Consider the following 17132-nt stretch of genomic DNA (forward strand, 5'->3'; position numbering starts at 1 on the left):
GGGCATCCATGTGATTTACTTTTACAACTGCATTCTCTACCCAGACAGCAATATCTTTCCACACTGCAGTGGCCTAGATGGGTTTGCCTCTGTGCTGCCAGTTCTTCTGCTTCCATTGCTGTTACCACCTCCAGAGGGCATCTGTTCCTATCCATGAGTAAGGTAGAAATCATGGGTTGAGATAAAGACAGTTTAATAGGACAAAAAAAGGATGGGAAAATAATAATAAGAAAAAATATAAAAGCAAACAAAAAAAAGTGATGTATAACGCAGCTGCTCACCACCTGCTGACAGATACCTAGCCAGCCCCTACTAGGGGAAGAATATTAACTCAGACATAACCAGGGCAAGCTTACTGCCAAAGGATTTTCTACAAAATCTAAGAGATTTTGGATGCTAAAATACTGGGTGCTCTTCAAAAGAATCAACGGAAAAGAGATTGATTACTATTAAGTCTCCACTGTTTTCTAGACCACCTTCTGTAGACTGTAACATCTCCAGGACTCTTCCATGAAGATCAGTATGTAGAAGCTGGAAATCTTGAATCATAGGCTGTACTATTTGTTAGATGCAGGTCAAGGAGAAAAAATACAGGGAAAGTCAGATAATTTAGAAACTGTAGGCTTGTCACACCTAACCTATGCTCTAGAACAAGATGCTTTAGACTGGGTGGTGATGGCTCTGCGAAATGCAGTCATGGACATGTTTTGCTAATTAAACATGACAGAAGCAGTTGTTCTCCAACCCTTCTTTATAGAATAGCAATTTTCCTAGTAAATACAGGAGAAAGAGTATCCCATCCACCGTAGGTTGGATGGGCCCTGGTCAGCCTGAGCTGGTGGAGGACAGTCCTGCTCATGGCAGGGCTTGGGGCTGGGTGGGCTCTGAGGTTCCTTCCAACCCAAGCCATTCTATGAATTCGGTGACGTGCAGTACAGGGACAATGGGAAAAACTGCAACACAGGAAGTTCCATACATACACGAGGAAGAACTTCTTTACTGTGACAGAGCACTGGAAGAACTTACTCAGAGAGGTTGGGGATTCTCCTTCTCTGGAAGTGTTCAAGACTCATCTGGATGCTTTCCTGAATGACTTGCTGTAGGGAACCTGCTTTAGCAAGGAGGTTGGAGTATTTCTGAAGAAATTTTAATGGGCGTCCATTAAGGGAATGGCTTGTGTGAAGGGTTTCTGGATGAACATATGCTGGGAGTCCTGCTACAGAGCAATGGCAGATCCTTGAGCAGCATCATGAAAGCTGATAACAGGAGCTAACCCATTCTGCAGCTTCTTTCTTGTTCTTAGAACATCATATGTAGAGATCTGTTTATATGTGCATGTTTTTTATGATGCTAAACTCTCACATAAATTTACATGTATATTTATTTAAAACAATTGCTGAGATGATCTTAAGACTATTGTATGATATGCATAGTTGAAAAAAATACAGATCTGGGAAATATTCAATTTAAAGATAATAATTTAAATACAAATATCAGAAGAAACATGAATTTGGCATGTATTTTCGAAAATCCTTCTTGAATCTTTTTAAAAAAACGCATTTCACTGTGGAAGGAATTTAAGCAAATTAGGACTCCAATTCTACTCATTTTATGTTTTTGTGGGTACAATCAAAATTAATGGGATCATTCTTTTTGGTAAGTTGAATTGAACTTACTGACTGAATGTTAAAATGCATTTAAGTCTGTAACACACAACCTATTCATTGAGTAGAAAGGAAAGAAGTTGGAGGCCTCTGTCTGCATTTGAGAGGAAAGTACTGGTGGCGTGGGGAGTCCAGGCAGAACATTCCTGGTCAGAAGACAGAGATCAGATTTTCATGAAATCTACAACTTTGAGGCTTCCCAGCTCCATTTGTTTTGTTTTGTTGTTGTTTTGGTTTGGTTTGGTTTTTTTTTTTTTTTTTTTTTTGGATGGGAAACCAGATCAAATTTGCTGTTATAATGTGGGAGAAGATGAATGGAATGCTTTCCTCCCAGTAAAAATTCCCTCCCTCCGGTTCTCTGAAAGAGGAGCTGGTCGTGTACTTAGTAACTCAACCATTAGAATTTTCTCAGTTCATTTATAGAGGCGTGTAATTCTTTTTGGCATGGTGATCTATTTGGCTTTACTTTCATTGTTTTTCTCTCTCTTACAATTTGTACTAGGTTTGTAACCATGTACGCAGCACATTGATATGTTACAAAGATGAATGAGCTGTTATTGTTTGGGTCTCCTTCCTCCAAAGGACAGAGAAGTGCAAACCACTCCCTTTTCACGTCAGCATGCCTTAGTTTATGAGTCAACCAAAAGTCTGCAAAAAGTGAAAGATCCTAATAACCTGACCCACTGCTTTTTCTTCTTTTTCCAAGCAGCTGGCCCAATGTCAAACATGCCGCTCATGGCCCCTCCAGCAGCAAGATCAAGAGCAACTTCTGGATTGGTGCAAGAGACCAACATGATGAAGAGAAGATGAAGACTGGAGGAACCTGGTTGGTTATGCCTGCTAATTGGCCAGGGCTTGCTGTCTTCAGGACCCAGACATTTTTCAAATGAATGGAGAAATATGGTATTTAAAACTTGTATTACTGTTATTTTCTCTCATCTAGTATGAGTGTCACTGCTGATGGTCAAAGGCATGCTAGGTAACATGCTTAGTGGGGAAATATTGGTGGTAGGTGGGTGGTTGGACTGGATGATCTTGGAGGTCTTTTCCAATCTTGGTAATCCCATGATTCTATGATTCTATGCTGAAAGTAATGAGGAAGTGTGAAGCATCAGCCAGGGTGACCTGGTATCAGTGAGCCCTCTTGTGTGAGTAATTGAGGATATACTGTCTTGGAGGCAGGCTCAAGGAAGAACAAGTGAGAATTTGGCTGCCAACAGCATATCTTGTAGGAACTATCCTCAGAAAAATGTGTTTGGGCAAATGTCCTGAGACAGGCAGCTTTCAAAAAGGGATGACCTAGCTTTAAAACCCTGCGCAGTGAGTTTTGTATGCAGCACTGAAAGGAACAAGATTTTTTTTAAATATGCCATTCCTTCTTGTTTATTTCAGATGGATTTCAGAAAAATCAAGGTGCTTGTTTGCCTTGTGGGGCTCAGCTTTGCCAGCTTATGTTATTTTTACACGAATTTGACTGGACTCTCTATATTCTATGGCAAAAAACAAAAATGTACACTACAAACATTTAGAAGAATTGCAGGAAACTTCTTGCAGCTCCCAGATATAGATTGCCGTAAGGACCCACCTTTCCTTGTACTACTTGTGGCATCCTCATGTCAAGGCATTGATGCCAGGATGGTCATCCGGCAAACCTGGGGGAAGGAGAGAACAGTGGCTGGCAAGCGTCTAGTGACATATTTCCTCCTGGGAACCCCTGTGAATCTTGGGCAGCAGGCTGACATCGATGCTGAAAGCCAAAAATACAAAGACATTATTCAAAAGGATTTTATGGACACATACTACAATTTGACTTTAAAGACCATGATGGGAATTGAATGGGTTCACCAGTTTTGTAACCAGTCCAGCTTTGTGATGAAAACTGACACAGATGTGTTTGTCAATGTTTTTTACCTCACTGAGCTGCTTCTAAAGAAAAAGAGGACCACAGGGCTTTACACAGGCTTTCTGAAACTGCATGAGCAACCCATAAGGAAAAACGAAAGCAAGTGGAACGTGAGGATAGAAGAATACTCGGGTAAGACCTACCCGCCATTTTGTTCAGGGACTGGCTATGTTTTATCCACCGATGTTGCTAGTAAGATCTATAATGTTTCGGAGAGCATTTCATTCATCAAACTGGAGGATGTGTTCATAGGACTGTGCCTTGACAAATTAAAAATTCAGCCTGAGGAGCTTCATTCAGAACAGACATTTTTTCCAGACAAGATTCCATTCTCTGTTTCTCGGTTTAAGAAAATTGTGACTTGCCATAAAGTAAGCTTATCTGAACAGCAGAGCTACTGGAATCGTTTAGTGACAGAAGAACATGAGAAAGTGCTCTAGCACCTTCCCTGATTGAATTAACAAACTGAAATGCTTTGAATTTACAGGGCTGCTCTTGACTCCAGCAAAACTCACAGTTAATTCTACATCCATTATGTTGAAGACATTTCTTACGGTTTTAGTCCCCATTTCTGCCTCAGAGCATTGTAACATCTTTCTCTCCCATTCACTTCTACCTCTTTCCATCCCTTCTCTACATAAGCAACTTTTTTTTTTTTTTTTTCCTGGAAGATGGAGGCCCACAGAGGTGCCTTCTCCATGGACTAGCTCTCAAAATCATGCTGCTACTGGACAGGGAATATTTATGTGGTGCAAAAACAAACAAACAAAAAACAACAAGGTACTTTCACTTAGAGAAACTAATTGCACCCTCTTCCCAATCTCTCTTAAGAGGTTACTGCATGTGCTTCCATCTGGACAGGCATTTAAGAAAAGTTGCTTGTAGCTATCAAGGTGTTCCCCTCCTGGCACAGGGAACTGTAGCTGTGCACTGGCAGAACTGTGTAGTGGCAGAGATCTCTCATTCAGCCAACACAGATTTTCTTTCTGAGGTGAAAGAATTTGCCCATGCAGCACTCTTGGGACAGCTTTAGGTATAGCAAGTCACTTTATTAATGTGTAAGCCTACTGAATTATTTCCTTATGCGTGCCTCCCAATGGAAATGATTGCGTGATAGAGCTGGATCCATATCACAGAATCAACCACAGACTGGTTGAGGCTGGCAGTGAGCTCTGGAGGTCATCTGGCCCTACCCTAGCTTCAGCAGGGACTCTCAGGGCTGGGTGCCCAGGCCCATGTCCAGGGAGCTTCTGAAGATCTCCAAGGAGGAGACTCTACAGCCTCTCTGGGCAACCTGTGCCAATGCTCTGTCATCTGTACATCACAGAATATCCCTTGAGCCTTCTCTTCTCCAGGCTGAACAAGTCCAGCTCTCTCAGCCTTTCCTTGTAGAAGTGATGATTCAGTCCCTTTGTCATCTCAGTGGTCTTTTGTTGGACTGTCTCCTGTATGTCCATGAGGAGCCTCAGTGAAAAGTGTCCTGGTCTTTGCATTACAATGAATGTAGGAGATATGTTTTATGTTTGTGGTTCACTTTGATGGATTGACAGCTACTGTAAATGATTGATCAAAGATAAACTACAGTCCCTTACTGTAGGGAGATAAACAGTACATCTCATTTAGACATTTTCCCTATGAGGAACTGGTTATGTATGGTGGAGAAGTTAGGAGGATTTTTCTTTTTTCTTTTTTAAACAGGACTTAGTGAGAAAATGTGTCAAAGTAATCATTCAGACTACCAATCTCATTTCTTGTTTGATTAGCAAGAAAAACTCAGAAATCTTTAGGATATTTTAAGGTTTCATAGATAAGGAATTAAGCCCTTACAGCAGATATGGTGGAAAATACATTCGGGTTCTGGGAAGGGAATCAGGAGTTCATAAAATCATGCCTTATACAGTACTCCTATTTCATTGAATTGCACACAAAGATCAGTTTTACCATCAAAGAAGTAGTAAAAATGTAAAGTTGGAACACAGTTCTTATGAGGAGCGACTGAGGGAACTGAGATTATTCAGTACTGAGAAGAGAAAGCTCAGGGGAGACCTTATCACTCCCTACGACAACCTGGAAAGAGGCTGTGGAGAGGTGGGGGTTGGCCTCTTCTCCCAGGTAGTAACAGTGATAGGATGAGAGAGAATGGCCTCAAGTTGCATGAGGGGGTGTTCAGGTTGAATATTAGGGAAAACTTATGCTCAGAAACAGAGGTGAGGCACTGGCTCAAATAAAGGTAGGGGTCTAATGGGTAATTAGGCTGGGTGAAAAAGCAAGTACTGTCAGCCTTCCTGAGACTTTCTGAGGGGGTCAGATGGAAAGACCCAGCAACAAAAACAGCAAGGAGTGATTTAGATGTTTTGGTCTTTCTGGGTTTCCGTGACACTTTCTAATACAATAATTCAGAAATTCTGATACAGCATTCTGTTACTTTGGTTTTGTTTATTTTTCTTATTTCTGTTCTTTTTATTTAACTTAGTGACAATTGTGTAAGTGTCCTTTTTCACTTACCTGTGCCTGAAGAGCAGGATAAATATTTTCAGCAGGAACAAGCCCCATCCCGATAGATGTTGACAGTGCATTTTCTTCTGACATAAAGTAAATGAAAGTCATGCACTGTTTTTTGACAGCTGATAATGAAAGAATTTTTTTTTTTTTTTAGAAGAATAACCTGCTCTCTTTTAAGTTGCTCATTCAGAAAATAGCCACGTGTATAGTATCAGCAGGGACATGGCTAACCAGGTGGTTGAGTGGGTAGCAAAGGAGATGTTTGCCTTCCCCTAGCACATACATCCAGGCTCAACCAACAGCATCTCCATCTTGGAGATACATCTGCCCTTGGACTCAAAACCCTGTTATATCACATTTGATTTTGTTCCAGCTTTCAGTAGGTGCAAAGGCTTAGACTAAACAAGCCTAACAGCAGCATTTAAATCACTATTATTTCCATGTAACTTGTAGAAATGTCATTTTTCTTTGCTGTTCATTGTTTGCCATTATTGTACTCAAGGTGTAAGCTTGCTATTGTACTACTGGAATTACTGCATTCAGTTCTGAGGATCTCAGCATAAGAAGGACATGGATCTGTGCATGGTGGTCCAGGGCAGGGACACAAGGATGCTCCAGTCCTCTGAAGTAAGGTTGATGGAGCTGGGCTTGTTCAGCCTGGAGAAGAGGATGCTCCAGAGAAACCTTATAGTGGCCTTCCAGTACCTAAAGGGGGCCTACAGGGTCTGCAGCTGAAGATAAACACTTTATCAGGGAGTGTAGTGATAGGACAAAGTGTAACAGTTTTAATGCAAAAGAGAGGATATTTATAATAGATTTAAGGAAGAAATTACTTGCTAAGAGTGTGATGAGACACTGGAATAGGCTGTCCAGAGAAGCTGGATGTCCCATCCCTAGAGGTGAGTAAATGGCCTCAACTTGTGCAAAGGGAGGTTCAGGTTGGATATTAGGAAAAAACAGAAAGAATGGTGAGGCACTGGAACAAACTTCCAAGGGAGGCAGTGAAGTCACTGTCCCTGGAAGTGTTCAAGAAATGTAAAGATGTGGCACTGAGGGACGTGGTTTAGTGGGCAATACTAGTGGTAGATGGTTGGACTGGATGATCTTTTCCAACCTTAATGATTCTGTTATTCTAAGGCTAAATTAAAGAAAAACGTTAAATACGAATGAATGATTTCATGTCTCTCTCAGTTACCAGCCTTGTAGAGTAGACAGTGCAGCTTAATGTTCACCCTGGCCTCTTCTGGCGCTCAAGAGAAATACTCTTAGAGCCCCTTCTGCATCTCTCATCCCATCTGTTCACTGCAGCATGTGCTTCACTTCCACCTCTGTGCCTGGCACCAGCTGTTAGGACCAGTCCAACCAAACTATCCCAGAGAGCCTTTGTCTAGGCAGGTGAGTTTGCTTGTTATCTTCCACTCGGTGTTGAGATTCAAGAGGGACATGACTCCTGGGATGGTGCTGCTGCTGGTCTTCCATCAGGCTAAGCTCGTGGCCAAAGGATAAAGTCTCTCATTAGGAGACAGCATTGTGGGATGTCTGCTGTTGAGCAGCATTAAAATACATCTTACTTGAACAGATTGTGGCCTTGTATCATCACAGAAATGTTACTTATGACGGCAAGCTCTGCTAGCTTTCTTGTCCATAGGTTTTATTTTAGTTCAGGAATGTCGCTAACTAACTGGGGAAGATGATGCTACTCTGTGTTAATCACATTTGCAGAAGCTATCCCTATATTTTCAGGGCTAAGTTCATTGTTACTGTGCCATTTATAATTAGGTCCTCAGGTGTGTTTAAACAAAACACTCCATTCTGGATGTTGTTTCTAGGGAGCATATTTGAAATTTCTATGAAACCTCTGCAAGATGTCTACAAATTACTGCGTTTGTAATATTTTATCCCCTCCAAATATATGTTGTTAGGCATTTAATGGCCTGTCTAACTGAAACATTTCCCTTGCCACCACTAAGTCTGCAATAAGGAGGAAATCAGTATAGAATGAAATGTTATGGATTTAAGTAGCTTGTTCCCCTTCTTATTGCAAATTAGTTTCCAAAGTGAACACTTCAGGTTGCTGCACGTTAATTTTCTCAACATATTTTCTGATAGCTCACATAAATTAAAATTGATTTCATAATGCTTCCCATTCAATATGTGGCTTCGAATAAGAATATAATGAATAAATAAATAATTGTATAGTATGATTCTGCTGTAAAAGATGATTTAAGAAAACTAACCGGTTGCACATAAGGCAAATTTATTTGTTTATTCAAATGCAGCCACTGAGCTTGTCAGTTTATATGTATCAGCTAAATGAAACTAGCTTTTGCTGCTTAGGCCATGGATCATGGCTTTTAATACAGTCAAAACTCTTTAGTAGCCTTTTGCCAAATTATGTGTATTTTCCTATGAAAGACCACCAGAGAAAAGATTAGAAATATAACAAAGACAGCAAACAAAATACTGCAGTGTACATCTACTTATCTCTTTTTAGTTTTTTATAGATTAATACAAGAACTTAGATAAATTGTTAGCAGTTTATCTGCACAAATCTAGAATTTTCATGTTTCTTGGGAAGGAAGATCATTAAATTAATTTTTTAAGAATAGATTTAGAAAGTTACTCTGGAAAGTTACTTCAGCACTTCTCACTGAGTAACAAGGACTGCAGGAATCAACAGAGCTGTCAGTGTCTTAGAGATGGTTAAGTGCATTTCAGCATACTGTATATTTCCAACACGAGATGAGTTTTGGAACACAGAAAAATAAATACATTTTTTGCAATTCTAAGCATCAGTTAACCTAATCTCAACTTAGGTAAGGATTTTCCAATATGTCCATGAAAAATACCTGATTCAGCACTACTGAGGTGGCATTTGCCCTTCCTTTTTTTGAGAATACGGAGGAGATTTTTGCAATCAAACATTTGCCTTATGGAAAAGCCGAATGGGATACAAGGGCTAACTGTCTATCTTGGATCTGACAGGGACATTATTCTTCTTGGATGTGTGCAGGATACTGGGTAATGTTAATAAAAAAAAAAAAACGTGATAATGTTTGCATTATTTGCATAGAACCTAAGAAGGTTGATCTAACCAATGTATGATATTTTAGTAAAGTATTTTGTTACCAGAAATCTGTGTGTTAACTTTTTTTTCTGCTGTGAATGTATTATCGTTTTGATATGTAATTAAGTTAGGAGACTTGTTCTTTTTTCAGTCACAAAGGATTTTCTCCTCTTCCCTAAAATACTTATCCTAAAGTAGGTACTTCCTAAAATAGGAGTTGTTGGTTCTTCTTCCTAAGGCAAGCACCAAACTCCCATGAAAGACAAAGTGACTGAGAATGGGAGTGCTTTCCCAAGAATTAAGCATGCAGTCCTGCCACACAACTGTCTTGTCATTAACGATCTGCACAGGGTACGCTTCTAAGTCAATGGCATCTGCAAACAAAACCTTATAAGCAGGCAGTGATTTGAAAACGGATTTTTTGTTTTCAAAATGACAAGAGCGTCAAATGCACGATCATTAAAACCATAACAAAGACATGTATATGCAAGGCATATGACATCCAAGCCCAGAAAACAGACCTGTATTTTGCAGAGATTCTGGCTGAGAAAACATATTTTTCATATGTTTTTCAAAGTCTGATAAGATAGGAGTGCAAGGCTATCCTTCAACAAAGTTTGTTCAAGTATATTTTCACTGCAAAATATAATTAGACGGTTTCTTTGGTTGAGAGATCTTTTTGCCTCACATTTCACAAACTCAAAAGTCCATTATTTATGTGGAAAAAAATCCAAGTCCCATCTCCGGATCTCTGCAACTGAGCCATTTTCTGATATCCCTTGCATCTGGCTGCTGATCCATCCTGACCTTGTTTAATATATGGCTTTGAGCGCAGGGTGAGAGGCACGTGTAATCAGCTTCCTATTCTTCTGTTGCCAAAAACACTTAGAAATCAGAGCCACCCTTAGAATTAGAAAACGTCAGTGTACAGCTGTAGGCGCAGAATGTCATAAATTAGTTATGTGGTGTGATTTACACCTCCAGCTTGTAGATCTTCCAGGCAGCTACATTCCCTTCATGTTTAATTTAATCGTTATTGCTGCAACAGTGATTGTAAGTAAATGTTTGACTCTGGTGCATAAATGGACCTGAAGGTCTTACATGTGCTTCTGTTAACAAAGGTGCAATGAGGGAATTAAAGAGGGAACAGAGCCTGGAGGCAGGAGTAGGAGTAAGCTGCTGTGTGTGTGAGTAGTGCAGCTTGCTCCTGCTGGGGCGAGGAGACAGGTAAGGAGTAGCACTTGGTGCTGGTGGGGAGAGCTTAGTGCTGGGGTGTGTGAAGGCACCAAAGGCTGTGCTCTCCTGGTCCCTCAATAGTGAAACACCAGCACAGGCTGCTCAAAGAGGTCGTGGAAGCCCCATCCCTGGAGATGCTCAAGGCTGGATGGGGCTCTGAGACTGATGTAGCTATAGGTGTCCCTGTTCATTGCAAGGGAGTTGGACCAGATGGCATTTAAGGGGCCCTTCCAACTCAAATGATTCTGTGATTTTGAAGGTCTTGTCCCCTTATGCTTAGGCCAAGGCCTGCATGCTTTGCAGGTATGTCATGGAACGGAACACTGATGTGGAATAAAGATGAAAAACCATGAAACCACAACAAAGTGCAGCTTGAGGGGGAAGATGTCTGCTGCCAAAGACCACTGTAACAGAGTGGTATTGCCTTCTTCAGCTTTGCTGAAGAAAATCATAAATGGGGTATGGGAGAAGAGAGATTGGAAATTTCAGCCTAAAAATATGTAAATCTTCAAAATATTCTTGAAGTCTTTCAGCACTCACAGGTTTCCTCACTTTCTGAAGGATCTTGTTTTGCATATGAATGTTGAAAATTAGTGTTGGAAGGTCATAAAAAATTTTACTGTAGGTAAGAGAAATCCAAAATATGGCAGTGAACACAAACATAAAGAGAAGCTGAATGTATGGAACTATCTCTGCCAGGGATTTATGTTCTCTTACTGCAAAAGAGCAGCTTTCAGTCGCAGATGTATGTATCACAGGTACAGCACATAAAAGACATGCATTTCAAAGAAAAAAAAATGTCTGTCCTTTTTGCTTTGTGATCTTAACTGATTGCACAAAGGGAGCAGTTTGATGTCAGTCATAAGGCTGTATTTCATGAAAATGCAAACAAGACACAGCTCTTCCAGTGTAGTGCTGACTTTTATGGTGATAATCTATCTCTCATCATTACAGTGTCAGTTTGGATCACGCCTGTAGGTCACTTAGGGAATATTCATTAATATTCTATTCTCAGAAGTGTAAGCGTTAACATTTCTTATAACTGGCAACCTTGTAAAATTATCAGGAAAGAAAGAGAAAGGGTATAACTTCATACTCCCCTGGCAGTTTTCTTGGCATTAACTGTGGGATGTCTCATGGGATTTGGAGCTTTGGGCTAAGCACTTGTTCATGTGTACTGCAGAAAGGTTTGTGCACCACTCAAGCTACATGTCACTGATTGATAGGTATCAAGAGCATCAGGGCTAAGGCAGCTCTGGATAGAGCTGCACTTTATCTAATCTCCTTGAAGAGTCTGGTTTTCCACAGGGAGGCAATCTGAAATCATGACCCTAAGCAATAATGAAAAGCAATAATGAAAAATGTGAGTATAGTAAGTGTACAAAATGATGCTTACATTTTCTTGGCATGCTATCATGCATTAAGAAGTTCCTTAGAACAGGCTGAATAATAATCAGGGCAATTAAGCTAACAATTTGGATCAGAGACAAGGCATTTCTAAAGCTGAAGTAAATGTTGCTAGGAGAACTGATCTATTAGAGTGCACTAAAAATTTCCTTCTCAGATTTACACTCCTCCTATCAGCACCAAAGCTGCATCTTCTTTCATTCTGTGAATAATTTACTTACTTATTGTTGCCTGGATTCTATGCTGAATGTTTTCAACTACATTTCCTGAATTAAGACATTTTCATTTTACCAACTGCAACTCATCGCAGATTTCAATACTGGCGAGAAGGAATGCACCTGCTGAAGGTAGTTCAGGAGACCTGGCAGGAAAGTGCTGGAGAACAACAGTCATATAGGTAATACACAGAGGAAATGATGTGGTCCTGTTGCTTCTGGAGCTTTTCCTCCAGTTCATTTGGGTTCCAGTTAAGGAAAATAGTGAATCAAAGCCTCAATTTGGTCACTATAGCTAACAGACATGAATGCAAAATGTTGTGAATGAGAAGCATGCCTTTCAGACGGTCAAGTATTTTGAAAAACAGTAGAGAAAAGGAAAAAGAGTATAGAAAAAGGAACAAAAATGAGGCAGATTTAAAACAGCCAAGCTTAGCATCTCCTTGGCCTGATATGCTACTAAAGAGAAGGGTCACACACTCATGTAGGTAAGAGACAGCTAATTCAGTCTGTAGGTCAGCTTGTCTCCTACCTCAGCCTTTTCCAAAGGTTTCAGCTCTTACACTATTCTCCATCTGAGGAAAGAACATTTGTTTCTTAATATGCAGCTATTTCTAAAAATCTTTCTAATGTTCAAAACACTTTTCAAGCCAATTTTCATGGGAAAATGAAGAATTTTATTCTCGTTTTTAGCACTGATCTCAAATTAGCTTTGGTGTTGTATCTCTAAGTGCTTCTTCCTTATTTCAATGCTTCTGATCATACTTTCTTTGACTCAACTAAGTAAGCTAAAGTACAGCCTGGAAGTGCATGGACTGGTGATTTCCTCTGCAGTATCCTTGCTTGTTAAAAGTACTTAAAATGAAGGTGTCTAAATGCTTTTCAGTTTCCATCATGGCAATTTGTCCCATTCTCCTGTGAGGAATAAAAAAAATGCTTATGGCCACAGTGACAATGACAGAACCTTCAGTAAGCAACTCGTTAAAAGTCCATTTTGCTCAAAGCGTGGGTTGGCACAGCAGGTTGTATAGACATATGTTTCAGACTATCGCAACTGAGAACAAAAAATTTTGGAGGATTGCTCCAGCAGCTTACACATTTGAGTAGCTGAAGAAGAAATGACATGGTGTACAAAATGACTTTAGAAGAGTTGGAAGAAAATGGGCAAAAATCCTCCCACTCAAAGGCAAATGAAAAAGGGAGAATTGGAAAGAGGTGTCTAGAGAAACTAGAGTGGGAGGTAGGAATCTGCATGGTACACAGGCTGATGATTCACAAAATGATTTTCCATTTGCAACAGGCTAGCAAACTTGGGACGTGATCCTTCAAATATTCATGAGCATGGGTAGTCTTGTACATGCACACTGTTCTCAGTGGCTGGGGATTTGTACCTTCTACCATGCTGTGTTATGACTTATCCCACGCACATCCTAACCGATGCCAATGACTGCATTCATCACGATACTATGGTTCGTTAGAAAAGTCAAAGTGAAGAAAGAACTAACAAGGTCAGTGAGAAATAAATAATAAAATATTAATACATGTGTTGGTTGCCTAAGCAGCCCTGGGGAAAACAAAGGACATTTGAATCCAGTCACTGTGCAGCAGATGCACCCAGGAGGATTTCAGCTGATGAGTCCAAGCCAGCAGTGTGTGGGTAGAGGTGACAGGTGCTCCCCTGACAAATCCCACTTGTGTCCGATCCAGAATGACACATGCACATTGTGGATGCTCTAGGCCACAACACACCCTGTTCCCACTGTGGGCTTCAACTAATATTCTTTACACTGAGGAGGTGGAGAAGAAATGCCTGCAATTGGGCCAGCATGCTACATGAGGAAACAGCAAAAGCAGTAATGTACTGAACGGAATCCTTTATATGGAGTAACTTGTATAGTTAGTGGTGACCCAGTGAAACTGTGAACCTGGGATGCTGCTTGCCTTGAGTATGCTGCTGGTCTGTTCTGGGCAGTTGTAGTCAGGTTAGTTTCTCATAAGGTGGGAAATGTGAATTTTAAGACCACTTTAACCTGAGGAACTTCAGACTCAGAATCCCAACCTTCCAGGTGAGCTCCTCTCCAAGGAGGAGAATCAGCTGGGCCTTTGGATGCAAAAACCTCCTCCCAGACCAGCGGTGTACCCAGCATGTGGCAGCTGACCCTGTTTTGAGACATCTCACAATGCTCCAAGTCCTCAGGGCTGTTTCTTTCACTCCCTATACTTCACCTCTTCCAAAATGACTGCCAACGTATCTTCACCTCCTCTGTGTGGGTCCTAGTGACACTGATGCTCATATAAGTTCAGATCAACTCGGATTCTGTGTAAGAATACAGATTTATATGTGTTGCTTCCAACAGTCTGCCTGGTTTGAGAATGATAGACCTCAATGGACCTCATCTGCCAGTATAACCCAGACAACTTTAGGTGCTCAGAACATCATCTGGTAGGTACTAACATTTAAAGCATTCATAAACTAGGAATCAATGTTCACCTCCTGTCAAAAATGAGCCAGAGTGCAGCAAAACACAATTTGCTCCTTTTGGTCTGTTTTCTGAGGCCAAATCAGTTAGGAACTCTCCAATTAAGAAAAGGACACGGGAAAATTCCTTCCAAGACTTAGGGATGATGTAGTGCTTTTCTGAGGTCCACAGCCTTGTTCTCTCTCAAAGAAACATCAATGTCAAACTACCTTTAGGCCTGCAGAGTACTTCAGTGTTAGAGATTCTAAGGACCCTATGTTGGATATAGCTAATGCAGTGACAAAGTAAGTATCTATTGCTGTTTGTAGACCTCAGGACCACTTGGGTTTTTGAAATCACTTATTTGCCAAATTTCTACCTCTTTTAACGTGAGATAATACACTAGTTTGTGAAAATCATAGTAGATGTTGTATGCATCTTTATATATGTACATGCTTAAGGATATGGCCAATCTACAGAATTGCAGTGTGGTAATGAGACAGCTGATCAGCCTGTGATTAAATGTTGCAGCAAAAGTTGTAGCACAGATGCAGCAACATGCCATCTGAGGCTTGAGGACTGAGCCAAGACAAAAACATCATGAAATCCAAAGTGATGAAGCACAAAAATCTGCAACAACCCTGAGGTATAGGCTGCAGTTATACCACCTAAGTGACAGTGAGTAGGAAACTTGGTGGAGATCTGGGAGAAATGAATACCAGGGTGAATACAAGCCAACAATACCCTCCCATTGCAAATATGGCAAAGCATGTACTAGATCACATTCAGAGATGAGTTTCCAGCACGTTCAAAGAAACTGTTATGCTCTTCTACTATGCACATCTGGAAACCTCTGTGTGGTTTTGTGCCCCTCAGTTCAGGTAGGGGATGGAGAAACTACATAGGGTCCAGGGGCAGGAGATCAAGTGGCCAAGGCTCTAGAGCACAGCTCTAGTGAGGAGATGCTAAGAGAGCAGGCTTTAGTCTGATACAGAAGAGGCTAATGGGTTATCTTTTAACAGCTTAAATCTACCCAAAGAGCAATTACAAAGATGACAAAGCCTATCTCTTCTCTGTAATGCCAAATCATGGTTTTGTACAAGTTCTAAATGCAGCTATTATTCTTTCTGAAGCTTTTTACCAAGAATTATCTTCATTAATCCAAACCAAAATCCAGTCAATCCATTTTAAGCACTTTTCCCACTTGGGCGACCTGGGATGGAATCCACTTATTAGATGCTTTCTCTTTTCTTCCTCTATTTTTATTTGGATGGAAATCAAAATATTCATAGAAGTTATCTAAGAGTACAGTTTTGAAAGTGGGGATGAAAGTGTTCAGACACTCATCTGAACACGAGTGTGACATTATAGATTTTTAAAAAAGAGATATATGGAAAAGCAAAGAAGTAAAATGAAAAAATATAATTGCTTGGGAAATTATAGGAAGTCTGATTGTTTTGTTGTTGTTTTAACAAGTCAGGGTGGTATTACTTTTAGTAAAGTTTCTGAAATGTAGTTTTGGAAATTGATCAAAACTCACCAAACAGAAGGTTTCCTTTCCCTTTGCTGAATTGAATCTTCTGTCAGTTTGGCATTATTTCTTACTGGCTAGAAATGTTACTGTGATTAGTGGGATATACAGTTCAGAAAAATCATATGTCCTTTCTTTATGATTTAGACTTCCTGGCAGATGGACTCATTAGCAATACTTCCTGATGTGTCACATCAGTTCGACTTACTGGCCTTGAGGATGCAGTCAAGATCTCAGAGGAAGGAAGGCTGTAGTAATAGCAAGAACATCTCTCATAAGACTGCACTGCAGCTTTGGTGACCATAGTGACTATAGATGTTTCAGAAAAAGGTTTGATATAACCCCACAAAGAAAACAAAATATTTCAGAATGGATGTGCCAGAAAAAAAGTGTGATTTAGCCCTGGCAAAGAAAAACAAAATTCAGAATCAGAGATCCTTGTGGGTGCCTTCCAACTCAGGATATTCTGTGATTCTATGAAACTTGCATGGGGCCCATTTTGTCAGTGCCCTGAGAGCACCACCAGGCCTGACCCTCCTTCAGCAACTGCCTGGATTCCCCCCATGGCCCAAGTGCCCATCTCAGCTCCTGGCACCATCATTCCCTACCCTAGCTATGCTGCAGGCTGTCTCATAAATGTCCCTTGCCCAACCTCTGCACCAGTCCTCTTGGCACCATGTTGTGGTGTTGTCACCTGTCATACCACCAGCCCCATCTCCCAGACCAGAACCCCTGGATTCGCACTGGCTCTTCAGGAGCGGTGATGGCCTTTCTGCCCCTGGCTCTGGGAAACATCAACAAGAGCACAGCTGGTGTGGGGTCACTCAGGTCTCCCAGGCCCATGGGTGTCCTGTTGGGTGCTTCTGCTCCTGACCGTGTTGGCTGCAGTACTGCGACAGAGGGTTGTGCTCCGACACCAACACACCATCTCGTGGCTACAGAATCTGATAAATAAATGTTATTACGACCTGTACAGACGGCACAGCAGCAGCCCTCTGCTGGGACATCAGGTGTCGTTGCCAATCCAGCTTTTCAGGTCAGGACAGCACGTAACTCGCTGCCACCCGCCCGTCATCAGCATTACGTGTTTCCTCCTGCAGGACTGGTTAAATATTAACACCACAATATGCATATCGGGGCGGGCATGA

The 17132-nt window shown here is 41.0% G+C and overlaps 1 protein-coding gene across 1 annotated transcript; it reads left to right on the top strand.

The window, feature by feature from the left end:
- The first annotated feature begins 2373 nt into the window (after positions 1–2373).
- On the top strand, positions 2374–9195 carry B3GALT5 (beta-1,3-galactosyltransferase 5). The gene is made up of 2 exons (XM_031612664.2): positions 2374–2567; positions 3057–9195. Exons 1-2 carry the CDS (start codon positions 2565–2567, stop codon positions 4005–4007), a joined length of 954 nt encoding a protein of 317 aa, XP_031468524.2. The 5' UTR covers positions 2374–2564; the 3' UTR covers positions 4008–9195.
- The last annotated feature ends 7937 nt before the right edge of the window (positions 9196–17132 follow it).

This window comes from Phasianus colchicus, chromosome 1 (genome assembly GCF_987193195.1).
Source record: "Phasianus colchicus chromosome 1, bPhaCol1.hap1.1, whole genome shotgun sequence".
Classification (NCBI taxonomy): Eukaryota; Metazoa; Chordata; class Aves; order Galliformes; family Phasianidae; genus Phasianus; species Phasianus colchicus.